The following is a 27,390-nucleotide window of genomic DNA, read 5'->3' on the forward strand; positions in this document are numbered from 1 at the left end:
TTTAAGCAGAAGCACTAAATTATTATTTTTGTGGAAAAGATGATATATATAAATATACATATATATATTTTCTTTTTAGTTTTTTTGTAGTTTTTACCTTTTTTAGTTTTTTTCTTCTTTTGTATTAATGCTAAAGCCAAGGTTCAAACCTGGAGCCTCTCGGACCTAGAACCTGATTCATAACGCTTTACCAACTCAGCTACTTCGGCGTGAATACATTCGTTTTGAGCAGCTTCCTCGGGTGTTGCCATTGTAGGTTCTTCAGTCATTTTACAATTAGAAATTTCTCTTTCAACGGTCTTCTTACAATTAAAAATTTGTCTTTGAACGATATTCTTAAATACCTGTGTCCTGGTCGTCATTTATATTGCCTGTGTCCCGGTCGTCATTTGTGTCCCGGTATCCCAGTCTGTAATTTCTCCTTGAGTGTCCCGGTCGTTATTTATATTCCCTCTTTCCCGGTCGTCATTTGTGTCCCGGTCTGTAATTTCTCTTTGAGTGTTTTTTCTTTTTAGTATTTTTTAGTTTTTTACATTTTTCTTTTTTCAGTTTTCTTTTTCTTCTTTATTTTTCAGCTTCACTATGAAATACATATCGCCGAACCTTTGTTTTTTTAACTAAAATCTGGTAGGCATTGATGACCTTATCCAAGTCAAGATCCCAAACCCAATCATCATCGCTATCATTTTCAGTTTTGATATGTTTTGACTCTCGCTGTCCAGGTGGATCTTCATCTAACTGCGCGGTTTTGTGTTCTTTAGCCTCAAGCCTTTTTCCTTGCTGTTCTTTTGATTCCTCGGCACGCTTTCTTTTCTGACTTTCTCTATCAGCAGCAAGTTTTTTGGCATAGACTCTTTGAGCATCTTCATCGGCTTTTGCCATTGTAAGTTCATCAGTCATTTTAAACTTAAACATTAATAGATTTCTACGTGAACATATATGTCTTAAATATCTTTAATGACGTCACCGTCATAGCAAAAATGACGACAACTAACTTCATGACGCCAGTCGACACAGAAACATGACGTCACCTGATCCACAGACAGACAACTTATTTTTATATATATAGATATTCACAGGTGGGACACAGGGACACAACTACAATGGCACGTAACTAATATGGCGCGTAACGACTTACGCGCGCGGGGGGGCTTGGGGGGGCGTGAAGCGCCCCCACCAACTAGGTGTTGGGGTGGCGCGAAGCGCCACCCCAACAGCTATTCTTCTATATATATATAAATAAGTTGTTTGTCTGTGTGTGTCTCTACTGACGTCATGTTTGTGTGTCGACTGACGTCATGTTTGTCAACTAATGTATCTATCTATCTATATATATATATATATATATATATATATATATATATATATATATATATATATATATATATATATATATATATATATATATATATAAATAAGTTGTCTGTGTGCGTTTTGGTGTGTCTGTCGGGTGACGTCATGTTTGTGTGTTGACTGACGTCATATTTTCAACTGACGAAATTACAGACTGGGACATCGGGACACAAATGACGACCGGGACACCGGCACATAGGGAATATAAATGACGACACTCAAAAAGAAAGCGACCGGGACAAAAGGAATGCAACTGACGAAATTACAGACTGGGACATCGGGACACAAATGACGACCGGGACACCGGCACATAGGGAATATAAATGACGACACTCAAAAAGAAAGCGACCGGGACAAAAGGAATGTTCGATTAGCGATCATCATCAACAAAGCACCGGGACACAAATGACGACCGGGACACAGGGAATATAAATGACGACCGGGACACAGGGACACAACTACAACGGGGACGCCGGGGGCACAGGGGGATATAAATGACGACCGGGACACCGGGACACAAGGAATATAAATGACGCCCGGGACACTCAAAGAGAAATCACAGACTGGGACACCGGGACACAAATGACGACCGGGACACAGGGAATATAAATGACGACAGGGACACAACTACAAAGGGGACGCTGGGGGGCACAGGGGGATATATAAATGACGACGGTGACACAGGGAATGGTCGATTAGCAATCACCATCAACAAAGCTCAAGGGCAATCATTAGAATCATGAGGTATAGATCTGAATACGGATTGTTTTCTCATGGACCATTATATGTTGCATGTTCAAGAGGCGGTAAACCTGACAATCTATTTATATGCACAGACAATGGGACAGCAAAGAATGTTGTATATTCGCAAGTTTTACGTAGTTAAATATATATATATATATATTTTATATATATATATATATATATATATATATATATATATATATTCACAGGTTGGACATAGGGACACAACTACAATGTCGCGTAACTAATATGGCGCGTAACGACTTACGCGTGCAGGGGGGCTTGGGGGCGCGAAGCGCCCCCACCAACTAGGTGTTGGGGTGGCGCGAAGCGCCACCCCTACAGCTAGTATAGATATAAAAATAAGTTGTCTGTGTGTCTGTCGAGTGACGTCATGTTTGTGTGTCGACTGACGTCATGTTTGTCGACTGACGAAATTACAGACCGGGATATCGGGACACAAATGACGACCTGGACATCTATATATATATATAAATAAGTTGTTTGTCTGTGTGTCTGTCTACTGACGTCAGGTTTGTGTGTCGACTGACGTCATGTTTGTCAACTGACGTATCTATCTATATATATATGATACTAGCTGTTGGGGTGGCGCTTCGCGCCACCCCAACACCTAGTTGGTGGGGGCGCTTCGCGCCCCCCCCCCAAGCCACCCCGCGCGCGTAAGTCGTTACGCGCCATATTAGTTACGCGCCATTGTAGTTGTGTCCCTATGTCCCACCTGTGAATATAGATAGATATATATATATATATATATATATATATATATATATATATATATATATATATATATATATATATATGTTTTTAACTACGTAAAACTTGCGAATATACAACATTCTTTGCTGCCCCATTGTCTATGCATATAAATAGATTGTCAGGTTTACCGACTCTTGAACATGCAACATATAATGGTCCATGGGAAAACAATCCGTATTCAGATCTATACCTCATGATTCTAATGATTGCCCTTGAGCTTTGTTGATGGTGATTGCTAATCGACCATTCCCTGAGTCGCCATCGTCATTTATATATCCCCCTGTGCACCCCGGCGTCCCCTTTGTAGTTATGTCCCTGTGTCCCGGTCGTCATTTTTATTCCCTGTGTCCCGGTCGTCATTTGTGTCCCGGTGTTTCAGTCTGTGATTTCTCTTTGAGTGTCCCGGGCGTCATTTATATTCCTTGTGTCCCGGTGTCCCGGTCGTCATTTATATCCCCCTGTGCCCCCCGGCGTCCCCATTGTAGTTGTGTCCCTGTGTCCCGGTCGTCATTTATATTCCCTGTGTCCCGGTCGTCATTTGTATACCGGTGTCCCGGTATGTATATACATTCGTTTTTTAGTTTTGTTTTTCTCCTTTATTTTTTTCCTTTTTTCTTTTTTTTCTTTTTTAGTTTATTTAGATTTTTAGATTTTTTAGTTTTTTTATTAGTTTTTAGTTTTTTTTGTAGTTTTTACCATTTTTTTAGTTTTTTTAGTTTTTTTTTTACTTATGTCCTGGTCGTCATTTATACTCCCTGTGTCCCGGTCGTCATTTGTGTCTCCGTGCTTTGTTGATTGCTAATTTATATTATATTTATATTTATATTTTTTATATTTATTAATATTTTTTTAGTTTTCTTTTTTAGTTTTTAATTCAGACGTCATATGCGGACAAACACGACGTCACTCGACAGACAGACAGACAGACATAACCCACAAACAACTTATTTTTATATATATTTATTCATATTTTTTTAGTTTTCTTTTTCTCTTTTATTTTTCAGTTTTTTCCTTTTTTTTAGTTTTTTTCTTTTTTAGTTTTTAGTTTTTTTTAGTTTTTTACCTTTTTTTTAGTTTTTTTTAGTTTTTTTAGTTTTTTAGCTTTTTTAGTTTTTTTATTAGTTTTTATTTTTTTTGTAGTTTTTGCCTTTTTTTATTTTTTTAGTTTTTTTTTAGTTATTAGATTTTTACCTTTTTTTAGTTTTTTTTTAGTTTTTTAGCTTTTTTAGTTTTTTTTTTCTTTTTAGTTTTTTTTGTAGTTTTTACCTTTTTTAGTTTTTTTCTTCTTTTGTATTAGTGTGAAATAATTCAGACGTCATATGCGAACAAACATGACGTCACCTGATCCATCCACAGATCCACACACAGACAACTTATTTTTATATATATAGATATATATATACTAGCTATCATATATAACACCTAGTTGGTGGGGGCGCTTTGCGCCCCCCGCGCGCGTAAGTCGTTACGTGCCATATTATTTACGTGCCATTGTAGTTGTGTCCCTCTGTCCCACCTGTGAATATTGATATCTATCTATATATATAAAAATAAGTTGTCTGTCTGTCTGTCTGTGGATCAGGTGACGTCATGTTTCTGTGTCGGCTGAAATTAGTTGTCGTCATTTTTGTTATGACGATGCTTAGTATATTGTAAAACACATTAATTTGGTTAATAATATACCATTTAAAACACCAAAATGAACATGCTGGAGTAGTCACTCGGTGAGAGAGGGTGTCAGAACGGAGAATGAAGGTCCCAGGTTCAAATCCTGGCTAGGCTAAAAAAGGTAAAAAACTAAAAACTAAAAAAAAACTGAAAAAACTAAAAAAAAAGGCAAAAACTACAAAAAAACTAAAAACTAATAAAAAAATAAAAAGGCTAAAAAACTAAAAAAAAACTAAAAAAAACTAAAAAAAGGTAAAAAACTAAAAAAACTAAAAAAAAAACTAAAAAAAGGAAAAAACTGAAAAATAGAAGAGAAAAAGAAAACTAATAAAATTAAGAATAAAAATAAAAAAAAAATAAAAAAGATAAAAACTAAAAAAAAGTAAAAAGAAAAAACGAAAAAAAACGAAAAAAGCTAAAAAAAAGGTAAAAACCAATAAAAAACTAAAAAGGAAAAAAACTAAAAAAAATTTTCATCTAAAAAACTAAAAAAAACTAAAAAAGGTGGCTGTCCCATTATCTGTGCATATAAATAGATTGTCAGGTTTACAATGATTGCCCTTGAGCTTTGTTGATGGTGATTGCTAATCGAACATTACCTGTGTCCCCGTCGTCATTTATATATCCCCCTGTTCCCCCCGGCGTTCCCGTTGTAGTTGTGTCCCTGTGTCCCGGTCGTCATTTGTGTCCCGGTGTCCCGGTCTGTATATACATTCATTTTTGAATTAGTATATGATGAAATAAATTTTTGTGTTTTTCGCCTTTTTTTCTTTTTAGTTTTTTTTGGTTTTTACCTATTTTTATTTTTTTTATTTTTTTTCTTTTTCTTTTTAGTTTTTTTTTTTGTGCAGCAGCTTCCTTTTTGAAAGCTTTTTTTTAGCAGCTTTTTTTAGCAACTTCCTCGGCTGTTGCCATTGTAGGTTCTTCTGTCATTTTACAATTAAACATTTTTCCGTCCACGATCTTCTTACAATTAAAAATTTGTCTTTGAACGATTTTCTTAAATACCTTTAATGATGTCATCGTCATAACAATGACGACAACTAACTTCATAACGACACGACATGATGACATGTCCCGGTCGTCATTTATATTCCCTGTGTCCCGGTGTCCCAGTCTGTAATTTCTCTTTGAGTGTCCCGGTCGTCATTTATATTCCCTCTGTCCCGGTATCCCGGTCGTCATTTGTGTCCCGGTGTCCCGGTCTGTATATACATTCGTTGTTTAATTGTAAGAAGATCGTGGACGGAAAAATGTTCAATTGTAAAATGACTGAAGAACCTACAATGGTAACAGCCAAGGAAGCTGCTAAAAAAAAAGCTGCTCAAAAAAAGCTTCCAAAAAGGAAGCTGTTTCACAAAAAAAATTAAAAAGAGAAAAGAAAAAAAAAATAAAAAAAAGGTAAAAACCAAAAAAAAAACTAAAAAGAAAAAAGGGGAAAAACACAAAAATTTATTTCATCATGTACCAATTCAAAAACGAATATATATACAGACCGAGACACCAGGATACAAATGACGACCGGGACACAGGGAATATAAATGACGACCGGGACACAGGGACACAACTACAACGGGGACGCCGGGGGGGGGGGCACAGGGGGATATATAAATGACGACGGGGACACAGGGAATGTTTGATTAGCAATCACCATCAACAAAGCTCAAGGGCAATCATTAGAATCATGAGGTATGACTAAAAAAACTAAAAAAAGGTAAAAAACTAAAAAAAAATACCAATTCAAAAACGAATGTATATACAGACCGGGACACCGGGACACAAATGACGACCTGGACACCGGGACAGAGGGAATATAAACGACGACCGGGACACTCAAAGAGAAATTACAGACTGGGACACCGGGACAAAATGACGACCGGGACACAGGGAATATAAATGACGACCGGGACATGTCATCATGTCATGTCGTTATGTATAATACGAATGTATATACAGACCGGGACACAAATGACGACCGGGACACCGGGACAGAGGGAATATAAATGACGACCGAGACACTCAAAGAGAAATTACAAACTGGGACACAAATGACAACCGGGACACAGGGAAACTACTACAACGGGGACGCCGGGAGGCACGGGGGATATATAAATGACGACGGGGACACAGGGAATGTTCAATTAGCAATCACCATCAACAAAGCTCAAGGGCAATCATTGTAAACCTGACAATCTATTTATATGCACAGACAATGGGACAGCCAAGAATGTTGTATATTTGCAAGTTTTACGTAGTTAAAAATATATATATATATATATATCTATCTATATTCACAGGTGGGACACAGGGACACAACTACAATGGCGCGTAAGTAATATGGCCCGTAACGACTTACGCGCGCGGGGGGAGGGCACCAACTAGGTGTTGGTACTACGTGTTATACTAGCTGTTGGGGTGGCTTCGCGCCACCCCAACAGCTAGTATTTTTATATATATATATATATATATATATATATATATATATATATATATATATATATATATATATATATATATATATATATATATATATATATATATATATATATATATATATATATATATATATATAAAGTATATATATATATAAATATATATAATATAAATAAAGCCGTCCTGGCCGAGTTGGTTGGTGCGCTGGATTCGGGATCCTTTGTCTGAGAGGACACGGGTTCGAATCCCGGTGTACCCAATTCTTCAGTTGGGACGGGGGTCAGTGGCGTGACTCTGTAAGCTTAGCCAGAGTCGACCCAGCTCTAAATGGGTACCTGGAGAAATCTGGGGAAGGTAAACAGGAAGGGTGTGTGAAAGCACAGGATGGCTGGCCCCCAACCCCCCATTGCACTTCCTGGCTGAAGGGCCAAGAAACGGAGATCAGCACCGCCGGTAGGGACTGTAAAGTCTAATGCCGTATCCTTTACCTTATCCTTTACCTTATATATATATATCGTCGTCATGATATATATATATATATATATATGATATATATATATATATATATATATATATATATATATATATATATATATATATATATATATATATAGACTTGACTTACTTGACTTAATGCTCCTGCCGAAATGCTTCCGGCGTCGAGAGTGATGCTACATGGTACCTCCATTTGGACCGGTCTCTTGCAAGGATGTGGACATCCTCCCGAATATTTGCCTTGATTAAGAAGGCACCTGTCGTGTCCTTCCCTCTGGTTGGGGGACGACCTCTTGGGCGTTTCCCATCGTGCAGCACGGGATCAAAGTCAAAAATCGTTCGTGCGGGAGTGTCGGGGGGCATGCGAAGGAGATGTCTGTACCAGCGTAGTGTTCGTTGGGTGAGTTGGACTGAGAAGGGCGTTTGAGCAGTTAACGCCAGGAGGTTCTCGTTGCTAACAAAATCGTGCCAGCGTAGCCCTTCAATGCGGCGAAGATGCTTTGTTTGAGCTATATTTACGGTGCTAAGCACAGACTGAGTGGCTGGCCAGGTTTCGGTTCCGTAAAGAAGCACAGATCCCACCAAAGCATTGTATATGCGCATCTCGGTCCTACGGCTGATAGAAGGTTTCCTCCAAAGGGCACTTAGTCTTCCCACTACTGCTGAGGCTTTGGCAATTCGGTGCATTAGATGTTTAAGGATTGATCTGTCATTTGAGAGGATAGAGCTAAGGTATGTAAATTCCTCAGCAATCTCAGCTGGTTTGTCACCGACCGTTAGGACTGGCGGGGGACGCGGCGAGTTACATATATATATATATATATATATATATATATATATATATATATATATATATATATATATATATATCTATATATATAAAAATAAGTTGTCTGTCTGTCTGTGGATGTGTGGATGGATGTGTCAGGTGACGTCACCTGAAAAAACTGGATCAGGTGACGTCAAAACTGAAAAAACTAAAAAAGGCAAAAACTACAAAAAAAACTAAAAACTAATAAAAAAAATAAAAAAGCTAAAAAACTAAAAAAACTATAAAGGTAAAAACCAATAAAAAACTAAAAAGGCAAAAACTACAAAAAAAAACTAAAAACTAATAAAAAAAAGTAAAAAAGCTAAAAAACTAAAAAAACTAAAAAAACTAAAAAAAGGTAAAAAACTAAAAAAAATAAAAAATAAAAAAAAACTAAAAAAAAGGAAAAAACTGAAAAATAAGCTAAAATAAAGGTAAAAACCAATAAAAACTAAAAAAAAAGGAAAAAAACTAATAAATGACGACACTCAAAGAGAAAAAAAAGGCAAAAACTACAAAAAAAACTAAAAACTAATAAAAAAAATAAAAAAGCTAAAAAACTAAAAAAACTAAAAAAGGCAAAAACTACAAAAAAAACTAAAAACTAATAAAAAAGCTAAAAAACTAAAAAAAATAAAAAAAAGGCAAAAACTACAAAAAAACTAAAAACTAATAAAAAAAATAAAAAAGCTAAAAAACTAAAAAAACTAAAAAAACTAAAAAAAGGTAAAAAACTAAAAAAACTAAAAACTAAAAAAAAACTAAAAAAGGTAAAAACTAAAAGAACTAAAAAAGAAAAAAATAAATGACGACACTCAAAGAGAAAGCGACCAGGACAAAAGGAATGTTCGATTAGCAATCAACAAAGCACCGGGACACAGGGAGTATAAATGACGACCAGGACAAAACTAAAAAATCTAAAAATCTAAATAAACTAAAAAAGAAAAAAAAAGGAAAAAAATAAAGGAGAAAAACAAAACTAAAAAACGAATGTATATACAGACCGGTACACCGGGATACAAATGACGACCGGGACACAGGGAATATAAATGACGACCGGGACACAGGGACACAACTACAACGGGGACACCGGGGGAAACAGGGGGATATAAATGACGACCGGGACAAAAAAACTAAAAAGAAAAAAAAACTAAAAACTAATAAAAAAACTAAAAAATCTAAAAATCTAAATAAGCTAAAAAAGAAAAAAAAAGGAAAAAAATAAAGGAGAAAAACAAAACTAAAAAACGAATGTATATACAGACCGGGACACCGGGATACAAATGACGACCGGGACCCGGGACACAGGGAATATAAATGACGACCGGGACACAGGGACACAACTACAACGGGGACACCGGGGGAAACAGGGGGATGTAAATGACGACCGGGACACCGGGACAGGGAATGGTCGATTAGCAATCACCATCAACAAAGCTCAAGGGCAATCATTAGAATCATGAGGTATAGATCTGAATACAGATTGTTTTCCCATGGACCATTATATGTTGCATGTTCAAGAGTCGGTAAACCTGACAATCTATTTATATGCAAAGACAATGGGACAGCAAAGAATGTTGTATATTCGCAAGTTTTACGTAGTTAAAACCATATATATATATCTATCTATATTCACAGGTGGGACATAGGGACACAACTACAATGGCGCGTAACTATTATGGCGCGTAACGACTTACGCGCGCGGGGGGGCTTGGGGGGGGGGCGCGAAGCGCCCCCACCAACTAGGTGTTGGGGTGGCGCGAAGCGCCACCCCAACAGCTAGTATATATTATGTGATTGTATGGATGAGTAGGGTTAAGGCCTCATTCAAGTGCTGGTCTATATTAATCACTAATTTAGGAAAACAGTCTTCCTTTTCTCCTTCTGTCTCCTTTTTTTTTTTTTTTTTTTTTTTTTTTTTTTTTTTTTTTTTTTTTTTTTTTTTTTTTTTTTTTTTTTTTTTTTTTTTTTTTTTTTTTTTTTTTTTTTTTTTTTTTTTTTTTTTTTTTTTTTTTTGTGCTGTAGCATTGGTGATTTCTCTTTTCATGATATATATATACTAGCTGTTGGGGTGGCGCTGGGGGGGGGGGGCGCGAAGCGCCCCCACCAACTAGGTGTTGGGGTGGCGCGAAGCGCCACCCCAACAGCTAGTATATATATATATATACTAGCTGTTGGGGTGGCGCTTCGCGCCACCCCAACACCTAGTTGGTGGGGCGCTTCGTGCCCCCCAAGCCCCCTCGCGCGCGTAAGTCGTTACGCGCCATTGTAGCTGTGTCCCTGTGTCCCACCTGTGAATAGAGATAGATATAAATATATATTTTTAACTACGTAAAACATGCGAATATACAACATTCTTCGCTGTCCCATTGTCTGTGCATATAAATAGCATTTATATTCCCTGTGTCCCGGTCGTCATTTGTGTCCTGGTGTCCCAGTTTGTATTTTCTCTTTGAGTGTCCCGGTCGTCATTTATATTCCCTGTGTCCCAGTGTCCCGGTCGTCATTTGTGTCCCGGTGTCCTGGTCTGTAATTTCTATTCAAACAATCCCTGTGTCTCAGTCGTCAATTATATATCCCGCCTGTGCCCCCGGCGTCCCCGTTGTAGTTGTGTCCCTGCGTCCCGGTCGTCATTTATATTCCCGGTCGTGATTTGTGTCCGTGTGTCCCAGTCTGTAATTTTTCTTTGAGGTTCCTGGTCGTCATTTATATTCCCTCTGTGTCGGTCGTCATTTGTGTCCCGGTCTGTAATTTATCTTTGGGTGTTTTTTCTTTTTAGTTTTTTTTTAGTTTTTTACATTTTTTCAGTTTTTTTTTTCTTCTTTATTTTTCAGCGTCACTATGAAGTACATATCGCTGAACCTTTGTTTTTTAACTTAAATCTGGTAGGCATTGATGACCTTATCCAAGTCAAAATCCTAAACCCAATCATCATAGCTATCATTTTCAGTTTTGATATGTTTTGACTCTTGCTTTCCAGGTGGATTTTCATCTAACTGCGCGGTTTTGCGTTCTTTAGCCGCAAGCCTGTTTTCTTGCTGTTCTTGTGATTCCTCGGCACGCTTTCTTTTCTTACTTTCTCTATCAGCAGCAAGTTTTTTGGCATAGACTCTTTGAGCAGCTTCCTCGGCTGTTGCCATTGTAGGTTCTTCAGTCATTTTACAATTAAACATTTTTCCGTGAACGCATGTCTTAAATACCATTAATGACGTCACCGTCATAGCAAAAATGACGACAACTAATTTCATGACGTCAACCGACACAGAAACATGACGTCACCTGATCCACAGATCCACAGACAGACAACTTATTTTTATATATATACTAGCTGTTGGGGTGGCGCTTCGCGCCACCCCAGCACCTAGTTGGTGGGGGCGCTTCGCGCCCCCCCCAAGCCCCCCTGCGCGCGTAAGTCGTTACGCGCCATTGTAGTTGTGTCCCTATGTCCCACCTGTGAATATAGATATATATATATATATATATATATATATATATATATATATATATATATATATATATATATATATATATATATATATATATATATATATATATATATGGTTTTAACTACGTAAAACTTGCGAATATACAACATTCTTTGCTGTCCCATTGTCTTTGCATATAAATAGATTGTCAGGTTTACCGACTCTTGAACATGCAACATATAATGGTCCATGGGAAAACAATCTGTATTCAGATCTATACCTCATGATTCTAATGATTGCCCTTGAGCTTTGTTGATGGTGATTGCTAATCGACCATTCCCTGTCCCGGTGTCCCGGTCGTCATTTATATCCCCCTGTTTCCCCCGGTGTCCCCGTTGTAGTTGTGTCCCTGTGTCACGGTCGTCATTTATATTCCCTGTGTCCCGGTCGTCATTTGTATCCCGGTGTCCCGGTCTGTATATACATTCGTTTTTTAGTTTTGTTTTTCTCCTTTATTTTTTTCCTTTTTTTTTCTTTTTTAGTTTATTTAGATTTTTAGATTTTTTAGTTTTTTTTATTAGTTTTTAGTTTTTTTTTTCTTTTTAGTTTTTTTGTAGTTTTTACCTTCTTTTTAGTTTTGTTAGTTTTTTTTTTACTTATGTCCTGGTCGTCATTTATACTCCCTGTGTCCCGGTGCTTTGTTGATTGCTAATCGAACATTCCTTTTGTCCTTTTTTTCTTTTTAGTTTTTTATTGGTTTTTACCTTTATTTTAGCTTATTTTTCAGTTTTTTCCTTTTTTTAGTTTTTTTTTATTTTTTATTTTTTTTAGTTTTTTACCTTTTTTAGTTTTTTTAGTTTTTTTAGTTTTTTAGCTTTTTTACTTTTTTTTATTAGTTTTTAGTTTTTTTTGTAGTTTTTGCCTTTTTTTAAGTTTTATTTTTCTCCTTTATTTTTTTCCTTTTTTTTTCTTTTTTAGTTTATTTAGATTTTTAGATTTTTTAGTTCTTTTATTAGTTTTTAGTTTTTTTTTCTTTTTAGTTTTTTTGTAGTTTTTACCTTCTTTTTAGTTTTGTTAGTTTTTTTTTTACTTATGTCCTGGTCGTCATTTATACTCCCTGTGTCCCGGTGCTTTGTTGATTGCTAATCGAACATTCCTTTTGTCCTGGTCGCTTTCTCTTTGAGTGTCGTCATTTATTTTTTTCTTTTTTAGTTCTTTTAGTTTTTACCTTTTTTAGTTTTTTTTAGTTTTTTAGATGAAAATTTTTTTTAGTTTTTTCCTTTTTTTCTTTTTAGTTTTTTATTGGTTTTTACCTTTATTTTAGCTTATTTTTCAGTTTTTTCCTTTTTTTAGTTTTTTTTTATTTTTTATTTTTTTTAGTTTTTTACCTTTTTTTAGTTTTTTTAGTTTTTTTAGTTTTTTAGCTTTTTTACTTTTTTTATTAGTTTTTAGTTTTTTTTGTAGTTTTTGCCTTTTTTTAGTTTTTTCAGTTTTTTTAGTTTTTTTATTGGTTTTTACCTTTATTTTAGCTTATTTTTCAGTTTTTTTTTTTTAGTTTTTTTTAGTTTTTAGTTTTTTTAGTTTTTTACCTTTTTTTAGTTTTTTTAGTTTTTTAGCTTTTTATTTTTTTATTAGTTTTTAGTTTTTTTTGTAGTTTTTGCCTTTTTTTAGTTTTTTTAGTTTTTTAGCTTTTTTTATTAGTTTTTAGTTTTTTTTGTAGTTTTTGCCTTTTTTCAGTTTTTTTAGTTTTTTAGCTTTTTTATTTTTTTTATTAGTTTTTAGTTTTTTTTTGTAGTTTTTGCCTTTTTTTAGTTTTTTCAGTTTTGACGTCACCTGATCCAGTTTTTTCAGGTGACGTCACCTGATCCACGATCCACAGATCCACAGACAACTTATTTTTATATATATAGATATATATATATATATATATATATATATATATATATATTTATATATATATCTATATATATAAAAATAAGTTGTCTGTGGATGGATGTGTGGATGGATGTGTGGATGGATGTGTCAGGTGACGTCACCTGAAAAAACTGGATCAGGTGACGTCAAAACTGAAAAAACTAAAAAAAGGCAAAAACTACAAAAAAAACTAAAAACTAATAAAAAAAATAAAAAAGCTAAAAAACTAAAAAAACTATAAAGGTAAAAACCAATAAAAAACTAAAAAAAAAACTGAAAAAACTAAAAAAAGGCAAAAACTACAAAAAAAACTAAAAACTAATAAAAAAAGTAAAAAAGCTAAAAAACTAAAAAAACTAAAAAAAGGTAAAAAACTAAAAAAAATAAAAAATAAAAAAAATTAAAAAAAAGGAAAAAACTGAAAAATAAGCTAAAATAAAGGTAAAAACCAATAAAAAACTAAAAAAAAAAGGAAAAAAACTAATAAATGACGACACTCAAAGAGAAAAAAAAGGCAAAAACTACAAAAAAAACTAAAAACTAATAAAAAAAATAAAAAAGCTAAAAAACTAAAAAAACTAAAAAAAGGCAAAAACTACAAAAAAAACTAAAAACTAATAAAAAAGCTAAAAAACTAAAAAAACTAAAAAAAAGGCAAAAACTACAAAAAAACTAAAAACTAATAAAAAAAATAAAAAAGCTAAAAAACTAAAAAAAACTAAAAAAACTAAAAAAAGGTAAAAAACTAAAAAAACTAAAAACTAAAAAAAACTAAAAAAGGTAAAAACTAAAAGAACTAAAAAAGAAAAAAATAAATGACGACACTCAAAGAGAAAGCGACCAGGACAAAAGGAATGTTCGATTAGCAATCAACAAAGCACCGGGACACAGGGAGTATAAATGACGACCCGGGGGAAACAGGGGGATATAAATGACGACCGGGACAAAAAAACTAAAAAGAAAAAAAAACTAAAAACTAATAAAAAAACTAAAAAATCTAAAAATCTAAATAAGCTAAAAAAGAAAAAAAAAGGAAAAAAATAAAGGAGAAAAACAAAACTAAAAAACGAATGTATATACAGACCGGGACACCGGGATACAAATGACGACCGGGACCCGGGACACAGGGAATATAAATGACGACCGGGACACAGGGACACAACTCCGGTACACCGGGATACAAATGACGACCGGGACACAGGGAATATAAATGACGACCGGGACACAGGGACACAACTACAACGGGGACACCGGGGGAAACAGGGGGATATAAATGACGACCGGGACAAAAAAACTAAAAAGAAAAAAAAACTAAAAACTAATAAAAAAACTAAAAAATCTAAAAATCTAAATAAGCTAAAAAAGAAAAAAAAAAGGAAAAAAATAAAGGAGAAAAACAAAACTAAAAAACGAATGTATATACAGACCGGGACACCGGGATACAAATGACGACCGGGACCCGGGACACAGGGAATATAAATGACGACCGGGACACAGGGACACAACTACAACGGGGACACCGGGGGAAACAGGGGGATGTAAATGACGACCGGGACACCGGGACAGGGAATGGTCGATTAGCAATCACCATCAACAAAGCTCAAGGGCAATCATTAGAATCATGAGGTATAGATCTGAATACAGATTGTTTTCCCATGGACCATTATATGTTGCATGTTCAAGAGTCGGTAAACCTGACAATCTATTTATATGCAAAGACAATGGGACAGCAAAGAATGTTGTATATTCGCAAGTTTTACGTAGTTAAAACCATATATATATATCTATCTATATTCACAGGTGGGACATAGGGACACAACTACAATGGCGCGTAACTATTATGGCGCGTAACGACTTACGCGCGCGGGGGGGCTTGGGGGGGGCGCGAAGCGCCCCCACCAACTAGGTGTTGGGGTGGCGCGAAGCGCCACCCCAACAGCTAGTATATATATATATATATATATATATATATATATATATTTTCTTTTTAGTTTTTTTGTAGTTTTTACCTTTTTTAGTTTTTTTCTTCTTTTGTATTAATGCTAAAGCCAAGGTTCAAACCTGGAGCCTCTCGGACCTAGAACCTGAAACATAACGCTTTACCAACTCAGCTACTTCGGCTTGAATACATTCGTTTTGAGCAGCTTCCTCGGGTGTTGCCATTGTAGGTTCTTCAGTCATTTTACAATTAGAAATTTCTCTTTCAACGGTCTTCTTACAATTAAAAATTTGTCTTTGAACGATATTCTTAAATACCTGTGTCCTGGTCGTCATTTATATTCCCTGTGTCCCGGTCGTCATTTGTGTCCCGGTATCCCAGTCTGTAATTTCTCTTTGAGTGTCCCGGTCGTTATTTATATTCCCTCTGTCCCGGTCTGTAATTTCTCTTTGAGTGTTTTTTCTTTTTAGTATTTTTTAGTTTTTTACATTTTTTCTTTTTTCAGTTTTCTTTTTCTTCTTTATTTTTCAGCGTGTCCTGGTCGTCATTTATATTCCCTGTGTCCCGGTCGTCATGTTTTTTACATTTTTTCTTTTTTCAGTTTTCTTTTTCTTCTTTATTTTTCAGCTTCACTATGAAATACATATCGCCGAACCTTTGTTTTTTTTTAACTAAAATCTGGTAGGCATTGATGACCTTATCCAAGTCAAAATCCCAAACCCAATCATCATCGCTATCATTTTCAGTTTTGATATGTTTTGACTCTCGCTGTCCAGGTGGATCTTCATCTAACTGCGCGGTTTTGCGTTCTTTAGCCTCAAGCCTGTTTCCTTGCTGTTCTTTTGATTCCTCGGCACGCTTTCTTTTCTGACTTTCTCTATCAGCAGCAAGTTTTTTGGCATAGACTCTTTGAGCATCTTCATCGGCTTTTGCCATTGTAAGTTCATCAGTCATTTTAAACTTAAACATTAATAGATTTCTACGTGAACATATATGTCTTAAATATCTTTAATGACGTCACCGTCATAGCAAAAATGACGACAACTAATTTCATGACGTCAGCCGACACAGAAACATGACGTCACCTGATCCACAGACAGACAGACAGACAACTTATTTTTATATATATAGATATAGATTTTTATATATATAAATACAGTTTCTTCTTTAGTTTTTTTTCTTTTTAGTTTTTTCTTTTTTTAGTTTCTTCTTTTTATTGATTTGTTTTCTTCAATTTCTCAATGTTCATTCTAACATTGACACTTGGAAAAATCTTTACGTGCCAAGCATCTAAAGCTCCAACAATTTAAATTAAACCTCAAATTTTTTGGGTATCTGTTTTAAGGTTTTCGAATTACTTTAATCTATTGTCAAAATATATTGAAATATTTGTGCAATTCCCAGTTTTTTTTTAGTTTTTTCTTTTTTTAGTTTTTAGCTTTTTTAGTTTTTTTTTAGTTTTTTATCTTTTTTATTTTTTTACGTTTTTTCTTTTTAGGTTTTTTCTTTTTTTAATTTTTTTAATTTTTAATTATTTTTTTTTAGTTTTTTCTCTTAGTTTTTTTTTAGTTTTTTACCATTTTTCTTTTTCGAATTACTTTAATCTATTGTCAAAATATTTCGAAATATTTATGCAATTTCCAGTTTTTACATTCTAGTTTGTTTTCTTTTATATATATAGAAGATATAATCTGGCGTAACGGACAGACAACTTATTTTTATATATATAGACTAGCTTTTGGGGTGGCGCTTCGCGCCACTCCAACACCTAGTTGGTGGGGGCGCTTCGCCCCCCCCCCCAAGCCCCTCCGCGCGCGTAAGTCGTTACGCGCCATATTAGTTACGCGCCATTGTAGTTGTGTCCCTATGTCCCACCTGTGAATATAGATAGATATATTATATATATGTTTTTAACTACGTAAAACTTGCGAATATACAACATTCTTTGCTGTCCCATTGTCTGTGCATATAAATAGATTGTCAGGTTTACCGACTCTTGAACATGCAACATATAATGGTCCATGGGAAAACAATCCGTATTCAGATCTATACCTCATGATTCTAATGATTGCTCTGGAGCTTTGTTGATGGTGATTGCTAATCGACCATTCCCTGTCCCGGTCGTCATTTATATCCCCCTGTGCCCCCCGGCGTCCCCGTTGTAGTTGTGTCCCTGTGTCCCGGTCGTCATTTATATTTTTTACTTATGTCCTGGTCATTATGGCTTATGTATGGTCATTTATATTCCCTGTGTCCCGGTCGTCATTTGTATCCCGGTGTCCCGGTCTGTATATACATTCGTTTTTTAGTTTTGTTTTTCTCCTTTATTTTTTTCCTTTTTTATTTTTTTCCTTTTTAGTTTATTTAGATTTTTAGATTTTTTAGTTTTTTTATTAGTTTTTAGTTTTTTTTTCTTTTTAGTTTATTTTTTCTTTTTAGTTTTTTTGTAGTTTTTACCTTCTTTTTAGTTTTTTTTTTTTTACTTATGTCCTGGTCGTCATTTATACTCCCTGTGTCCCGGTGCTTTGTTGATTGCTAATCGAACATTCCTTTTGTCCCGGTCCCTTTCTCTTTGAGTGTCGTCATTTATTTTTTTCTTTTTTAGTTCTTACCTTTTTTAGTTTTTTTTAGTTTTTTAGATGAAAATTTTTTTTAGTTTTTTTCCTTTTCTTCTTTTTAGTTTTTTATTGGTTTTTTTTTAGCTTTTTTAGTTTTTTTCGTTTTTTCTTTTTACTTTTTTTTAGTTTTTATCTTTTTTTATTTTTATTCTTAATTTTATTAGTTTTCTTTTTCTCTTCTATTTTTCAGTTTTTTCCTTTTTTTAGTTTTTTTTAGTTTTTAGTTTTTTTATTACCTTTTTTTAGTTTTTTTTTAGTTTTTTACCCTTTTTAGTTTTTTTCAGTTTTATTTAGTTTTTAGTTTTTTACCTTTTTTAGCCTGACCAGGATTTGAACCTGGGACCTTCATTCTCCGTTCTGACACCCTCTCTCACCGAGTGACTACTCCAGCATGTTCATTTTGGTGTTTTAAATGGTATATTATTAACCAAATTAATGTGTTTTACAATATACTAAGCATCGTCATAACAAAAATGACGACAACTAATTTCATGACGTCAGCCGACACAGAAACATGACGTCACCTGATCCACAGACAGACAACTTATTTATATATATATATATATATATATATATATATATATATATATATATATATATATATATATATATATATATATATATATATATATATATATATATACTTATATATATATATATATATATATATTTATATATATATATATATATATATATTTATATATATACATATATATATATATATATATATATATATATATATATATATATATATATATATATATATAAATATATAAATATATATATATATATAAATATATATATCGAGCAGCTCAAAACTTCTACTAAATTAAAACAAATTGCCTTGTAGACACATGGCTAAAATATGGCTGAAATATGCAGACAAATTAGACAGCGAGGCTTTCATGTACGTTTCATGAATGTTACGAACATTCAAGAAAATATAGGCCATTTTTTAAGTTTCCACTCAGTAATAGTTTCTTTCTTCTTTTATTTTCAGAGTTTCAGGCACTTCTCTCTCTCTCTCTCTCTCTCTCTCTCTCTCTCTCTCTCTCTCTCTCTCTCTCTCTCTCTCTTTTTGTTCAAATCAATCTTTTTTCTCTCTTTGTATTTTTCTTTTCTCTCTGTTTCTCTCCCACTCTCTTTTAAAGCTGCAGCGAATTAGATTAGGCAACCTAGAATATAATTAAAATATAATTCTAATTGAAATACATTGGCAAATTTCTCAATCTCTCTCTTTAATGGAAAAAGAACTGGACAATTTTTACGCTTGTTTTATTTAGCATCCTTTGTATATTTGTCGCTTTTGTGTAAGTGCGAATGCATAACATACAATCTTTAGGCTAATAAACTTTGATTCTAATAAACTTTGATTCTAGACTGATTTGATTAAATCAATTATTATTTATTTTTAGGCTGGACATGCTACATTAGGTATATACCGAGAGCTTATATCCACTGCAAAACATCATGAGTCCTTAGCTTTGTGGGAACAGTATGGGTAAGTTGCTTTGTGGGAACAGTATGGGTAACGTATAGGAATTCCAGAAAATTGGGCGGGGAGGCAAAATGTGTCTGAAAAATCTAGGAAGGTGTATATTTGTCGCTTTTGCCAAAGAAAGTACTAAAAAATGCATTTTCCAATGAAAATATCACCAAAATAGTTTACAGAGTTTTCCCCTCCAATTGACACCAACCAAATATTTGTTGCTGAGTCCCAGTGGTGTTTTCTACGTTTATTTATTAATTACCATTATGATTCTGTGTTTAATTACCATTTTCAGTTTATTAAGTTGTTTCAAGAGAGCTTTAGCATATAATAAAACCGTTTTACCTTCGTTAAGACAGTTAGGTTACCTTAAAGATTTTACTATCTCTTCCATTATAAACTTTTTTTTAGTTTGTCTGACCAAACCATTTAGAATTGATCATTTAGTTTTGCCTTAACTTGTAGAGCTTATATAAGAGATCCTTGTAAATGATAGAAGACTAAAATATGTTCTATAAAATATGTTCTTCCGACACCTATGTTCTTGGAATTGTTACAAAAAACATTCAATCCCTCCAGTTTTGTCCCGAAGAAAAAGAATTTCAGTTTTACTCAAACTAATATCATAATAAATTTTTGGGTTTTGCTTTGTTTTTTTTTTTTTTTTTTTTTTTTTTGTTTTTGTTTTTTGTAAGTGTGCTTTGTTTTTTTTTTATTTTAAAGCACTAGCTTGAACGACAATATATCAAACAATAAGCTGTAAAAAAAAATGTAGTCTAATCCCACCTTCTAGGGCTACAATAATAATAATTTATTTATAACCCACATCATAACAAGTATTGGCACTTGTGGAGTAACACAAAAAAAAGAAAAAGAAATACATTGCAAATAAAATACACTACAAATAGAAAAAATATTACGCTACAATGAGATTAACCGAACAGACGGACCAAAGGATGATGAGGCGATAAGCGATAAAAATCTGATTCCGACAACCTTCCATGCAGGAAGGCCGACTTTGCACTTATATCAGGGACATCAAACTTACGAATTATCTTACCAATGCTATACCCAGGGGGGAGATAAAGTAAAATTTACAATATCTTAAATAAAAAGTCCGAATCTGATTAACATCAAAAAGGACAGAATGATCACAGAATGTAGCATATAGCCTATCCAGTGCACGTCTATTATACTTCCCTTGATTAACAACTCTTAGAATAGCCCATTTGAACTTTGAAAAATTTCAATGAAAGAAAGAATTCAATTTCTATTCAATGAAAGAAAGCTTGAAATAATTTGATAACACTTTATGAAAGAAGATAATAAGGTGCCTAGAATCGCGCTTCTTCAATTCTTCTGAGGTGAAGCCAAATCTGGAGCTCGATCAATCAGGATAATCCGATCCTGATCGTTGAATCCGATCAGGATCGGATTCAACGATAACAGATAAATTTCAAAATCTTCAAAGTTGTTATTGCACAGTCGGATTTGTCATAATGTTCAGTAAGCCAGACTTTAAAGTAAAACAATATTGAATTTTTTAAAATTATGAGAAACTATTAAAAATTATGACATTCTGGGGTGGGAGCAATTCCTGTGTTCTATATTCTGTAAGCACACCCGAACGTTTACGTTACAAAAGCCACTGCCAAATTTAATCATGAAGTGATAATTTCAACTGGTCTTTTGGAAGTTATTATTGTCTAAAGTTTTTTTGTGTGTGTTTTAAAGAGAACTACTTTATAAGCTGAGTTTAAAATGACACTTTCAAATCTTAATTTTACAACCATCACAGACGGAATGCCGCCATATTCAATTGAAGATACAGGAACGTTTTTCTTTGTTTTTTTTTAACGGGACAGAAATCTTAAATATAGTGAAAAGACACAAAAAGTAGACGAAAATTACGGAAATCATATTTATAAACTTGAGGTGGGAGCCAGGCCATGTCAGTTTACTCTGAACGTTTGCATCTACAACTTTACATAAATCACCTGCCATCGTCATATTGTATCGCAGATTAACTGTTTTAACGCACCTGTCAAAAAAGTTGTAATTTTGTTTTTTTCTTTGGTAGTGAAAAGAAAATTGCTTTACGAGCTGAAAATGAAGAAAAACTCATAAGCCTTCAAGCTGCAGCCACAGAATTGGGTTTGCCATCATATTTAGTTGAAGATGCTGGATTTACGCAGATCCCTTCTGGATCTAAAACTGTTCTGTCAATTTTTGGTAGTGAGGAATCTGTAAACAAAGTAACAGGAAAATTAAAACTTCTGTAATTACATGTGTGTATTCTTTTTTAAATATGTTCTGTGTTTGAACGTAACCTACGTATAAACTAACTGTAAATTCGACGAGTAAGTAGTCTGAGAATATTTAGGCCAGTTCGGTTGACCGAACTGGGAGTTCGGTCAAGTTTTAGGCCAGTTCGATTGACCGAATTGGGTTTGCCATCATATTTAGTTGAAGATGCTGGATTTACGCAGATCCCTTCTGGATCTAAAACTGTTCTGTCAATTTTTGGTTGTGAGGAATCTGTAAACAAAGTCACTGGAAAATTAAAACTTCTATAATTACATGTGTGTATTCTTTTTTAAATATGTTCTGTGTTTGAACGTAACCTACGTATAAACTAACTGTAAATTCGACGAGTAAGTAGTCTGAGAATATTTAGGCCAGTTCGGTTGACCGAACTGGGAGTTCGGTCAAGTTTTAGGCCAGTTCGATTGACCGAATTGGGTTTGCCATCATATTTAGTTGAAGATGCTGGATTTACGCAGATCCCTTCTGGATCTAAAACTGTTCTGTCAATTTTTGGTAGTGAGGAATCTGTAAACAAAGTTACAGGAAAATTAAAACTTCTGTAATTACATGTGTGTATTCTTTTTTAGATGTGTTCTGTGTTTGAACGTAACCTACGTATAAACTAACTGTAAATTCGACGAGTAAGTAGTCTGAGAATATTTAGGCCAGTTCCGTTGACCGTTTATAGTTCTTAATTTTTATAATGATTCTTGATACTTGCATACTCTTAGAGACTTTGAGTGTCTCTTTATATCCCATACGCTTTCCGTCTGAGAAAAGTCGGTCTAAACTTTTGATATCAAGTTTCATTATCATTTCATGCTGAAAATAAGGCGTTTTCTTAGAGGATTCAGCGTGCGGATAAAATCTATCTCTCGAAACTAACATTTTCAAAATTCTAATATCAGTGCCCTATAGCAGTCATGTCTTTTTATCAAACTGTCAACTTTTATTTGTAATCCCTTTTTTCCGTGATTTTAAAATCGTATGCTTCAAAATCCGAAAGCTCAAATAGCGATAATTTGGTTTCAAAAGTCTATATCAAAACAATTAGTCTTGAGTCTGTTCTACTAATACTTTAGCTTTATAATACAATAATAACAATGTATTAGCTCAGCATAACTCAGCCCTCATTTAGTCCAAACGTGTTCGATGCAGTCGATTTATCTAAATTCACGCTTAACTCAACCCCTATTCAACTCAACTCACATTTAACTCAGCCTGTGTCGGACTCAAACGCCATCTATTTTAAATGCATGCAACTCAACTTCCATTCAACTCAGTTCCGCGCTACCGAACCTGACTTTTGGCAGAGGTTGACTTAAATGGAAGTTGAGCTGAATGAAGTCGGAAGTGCAGAGGGGTCAAGTTAAACGGGTGTTGAGTTGGATTTTGGTTGAGTTGAAAAAGGTTGAGTTAAATGGCTTGAGTTTAACGGGTTGACTTTAACGGAGTTGGGTTAAACGAAGACTGAGCTACAGTGGGAACCATACAGTTTTTTATAAGCCAAACAAGCCCATATTACACAGTATTCAAGAATACACGTCACAAAATAAACAAGATAAATGTCAATTTCCGCCCTCTTCCCCCGCAAAAAATAAAATAAAAAAAAACATAAATTATTATCATGTCCCCGCCATTCTATTAAAAATACGGTAATTGTTTAGTTTCGTCTCAAGCTGTCTAAACTGGAAACTATGCTGCGAAGCAGCATAGTTTCCATACCATAGTACTTAGAAATGCTAATTGCAGAAGCGCATCCATTTCTGGTTGACCCTCCTCCTCCATGGGGCAAACTAAAAATGTGTGAAGTGGGCAGGGTTTTGAAACCGAGGGGAAAGTTGAGGTTGTACAATGTGACTGAAATTATATTTTAAAATATAATTCCAGTTATCACTGGTAATTTCTGTATAGTAGGAAGTCGAAAGATAATTAAAAAACTTACGCATCCATTAATGTGAATATACAAAATCGTTTCCTTTCACTTTCGAGTTTAAACTATTCAGCTGTTTGAACAAAACAAACGTCCGATTTTGCTAATAGTAACATTGCGTATAGAGCGAAGCGAATTAGTCCATGAGCACCGCGGGCAACGGGGCGAGGTCTGTATTTTCATTGGTTGAATTGTTGGTTTATCTTTATGACCTACTTTTTGCTAATTGGTTAAGTCTTGTTTGTTATCTTCATGATGTTTTATCATTGCGACCCTATTTTCGCTAGAAGTTGCGGGTAGTCAAGGGAAGAATCTGTGGTGTTAAAAGTGCGAAGGCACGATATTTTAGTTTTTTGTGAGTTTTTTTTTGTAATTACTGCATATAGCTAGTTTCTGATGATTGCATATTGTTTTGATGCCATTATTCATTCATATTGTCCAACGCCAACATTTCCCTCGGCTTCAGAACCCTGCCCACTTTACGTATTTTTAGTCCCGTTGGAGAGGGATATTAGAAAGCTAAAAAATGGATGCACTTCTCTAATAATGACAAAAAAAACAATATGCGATCATCAGAATCTTGCTATATGAAGTAATACGCATTTTAGACAGCTTGTGAAAAAACTAAACAATTACAAAAAAATACAGACCAGAGATAGAGAAATTGTAATTACCAGCTTCTGTGTTTCCTAATTGAAGAAAATCTGCCTTGGATTATAAAAATTATGTTTGAAATCTGAGTATATCCCACTCACCATATACGCCCAGAAATTATTATTGCCGCTTTAGAAATGGTTGGTTCTCTTTTTAATGGCAAGCTTTACCTGTGGTCCTGCTTGATATAAATTTCATCTCCAATGAGTTTTTTTTTTTTTACATCCACAAACTAAGTTGTAGCTAATGTGCTTACAATTGAAACGAAGAAATGTTAAGACCGGGTATTTTTTTTAACAAGATGGGAAAAAAACTTTTTAATACAAAAGAATAATGAAAAAAAAACAAATATTTTGGTGTCAATTCCGAAAACCATTATCTACAGAAAAAAACTGGCCTAAACAAAACATATAAAAAAAACACCGTAAACGCTGTACAAAAAGAGATCGAGTATTTTTTTTTACAAGATGGGAAAAAACTTTTTAATACAAAAGAATAATGAAAAAAAAACAAATATTTTGGTGTCACTTCTGGAAACCATTATCAACAGAAAAAAACTGGCCTAAACAAAACATATAAAAAAAAAACACCGTAAACGCTGTACAAAAAAAGAAAAACGAAAGGAAAACTCAGATTTTTTTTTTTATAGTTTTCAGTTTTGTACGTAGTGTCCTCTAAGAAATTGTTTAGCTACTGTACAAGATTTAGATATTTCAATTGCTAAAAATATTTGATTGCTTTACACTGTGGCTATGAGCCTAATATACCTTTCTTTGTTTTTGTTTTTTTTTTCATCGCTCTTAGTTTTTGTGAAGTTCTCTGAGTTTCCAAAGTTTTCATTGCTTTTGCTGCTTTTAGTTTCTTAAGCAGTGCTATTACGCTGCCCAAGTTAAGGTCAAAGGGGGCTCAATGTATTAGTTCTTTCCACCAAGGCATTTCCTATGGATGGAGGTGTCGCAGAAACTTCGGAAGGGGCCCGTTCGATCGAACATTGGAAGCTCTACTGTCTTTTTTATTGATCAAAAGTGATTGGAGGGCAACTAGCATCTGTCCTGCGCCCTTTTTTTACCCAAGGACATCAGATCAAAATTTCGAGATAGCCATTTTGTTCGGCATTGTTGAAAGGCTTAGCAACATGAAAGGGTACTCATTCGATTTTAAATTAAAAGTTTAATTGCCCTTTTTAGAGTAAAAAGTGATTGGAAGGCAAGAACAGGAGAAACGCCTTACCGCTTTCGAGAATAACTGTCTTTCTCAAATCCATAGAATCAGTTGGAGAGACCGCGTAAGCAACGACGAGATCAGTACCCGCACAGGCCAACAAGATATTGCAACCGTTGTACGACAATGTAGATGGCGATACCTTGGATACATCCTCCGCATGCAACCGGCTCCACTGGCAACTGGAAGGCACCCTTTGCCGACGAAGACCAAAGAACACACTCCGTAGGATGTGTGAACATGACAGAAGAGACTTCCAGACGAGTCTCATTCCAGTGTGGGAAGACATATACGCAGCGGCTTACATGAGGGAAGATTGGAGGCTACTCACCGACGTCCTGTGTGCCTCCAGTGACATTGGAGGAACTAAAGTCCAATGTAAGGTAAAAAGGGCAAGAAGTCTGAGCGCGTAGAGGGAAAGTTGAACCAAATCAAAACCCACTGGGTGCATAAAGGTTGTCAAAAGGGCATATATGTTAGGACCACTTTGGAGCATTAAGCTGAAAACCACAGTACATGTTACGGGGGATGTTGAAATACCTAAAAGGCAGTTTGTATGTTATTACTACTGCTCCTGCTGTTGTTATTTTTACTATTCCTACAAGTGGTACTGCTACTGCCAATACTACCTAAGCAAAGGGTATTAAGGTCAAACTTCCAGGAAATGCTGTGGAAAGATTGAACTAAATCAAAACATATTATGCGCAAACAGAATATCAAAAGTAAGTATCAGTAACGTCGCAGGAATTGTTCACAGCATAAAATTGAAACTTTCAGGGTATATTGAGAGGACGTTATCAAAATAGAAAGGTCTACATCCATACTTCTACTACTACTACGACTATTACTACTACTTAGGCTAAGCTTACTAAGGTGAAACTTTCAGGGAGTGTTAAAGGAGATATTGAACTGAATCAAAACCCATTATGTAGGTTTTCAAAAGGGTGTATCAGCAACATCTAAGGAACAACTTAGGGCATTGAGTTGAAACTTTTAAGATATGTTGAGGGGGATATTAAACTAACGAAAAGGTACTATGTGCATACTTCTGCTGCTACTGAAGTAAATGGTATTAAGGTGAAACTTTTAGTGAATTTTTAGAGCAAGTTTGAACTAAATCAAAACACGTCATGCACATGCAGGTTGTCAAAAAGGCACATAAGCAGTATCTTAGGAGCAGCTATTAATTTGAAAGTTTCGGGGCAGTTGATAGGGATGTTGAAGTAACCAAAAGGCACTGTGTGGATGTTACCACTATTGCTACTGCTACTACTAGTGAGACTAAGGGTATTAATGTAAAACCTTCAGGGATTGTTTAGGGTCATGTCTAACTAAATCAAAAGTCACTATGTGCATGCAGGCTGTCACAAGGGCGTGTCAGCAATTTCCCAGGAACGGCTTAGAATATTAAGATGGAACTTTCTGGGCACCAAAAGGCACTCTGGGCATACTATATAGTATGCACAGAGTATGCACATACTATGTGCATACTAGATCTACTAGATCGTGTTTTATTGAAAAAAGGAAAAAAACTGAAAAAAAATAAAAAATAAAAGAAAACTAAAAAAAGGAAATAAACTAAAAAGAAAAAACTAAAAAAAACAAAAAT

General features: G+C 34.4%; 1 protein-coding gene across 5 annotated transcripts in view; it reads left to right on the top strand.

The window, feature by feature from the left end:
• Positions 1-21,951, top strand: part of LOC136037314 (probable peptidyl-tRNA hydrolase 2) — a 104,607-nt gene extending 82,656 nt beyond the window's left edge. For all 5 annotated transcript variants that reach the window (XM_065719981.1, XM_065719983.1, XM_065719984.1 and 2 more), the window contains 2 exons: positions 19,593-19,678; positions 21,747-21,951. In XM_065719981.1, the coding sequence (XP_065576053.1) occupies positions 19,593-19,678; positions 21,747-21,948 (288 nt within the window). In that variant the 3' untranslated portion in view covers positions 21,949-21,951. The remainder of the gene's footprint in view (positions 1-19,592; positions 19,679-21,746) is intronic.
• The last annotated feature ends 5,439 nt before the right edge of the window (positions 21,952-27,390 follow it).

The sequence above is a fragment of the Artemia franciscana genome, chromosome 16 (genome assembly GCF_032884065.1).
Source record: "Artemia franciscana chromosome 16, ASM3288406v1, whole genome shotgun sequence".
In the NCBI taxonomy this organism is placed as follows: Eukaryota; Metazoa; Arthropoda; class Branchiopoda; order Anostraca; family Artemiidae; genus Artemia; species Artemia franciscana.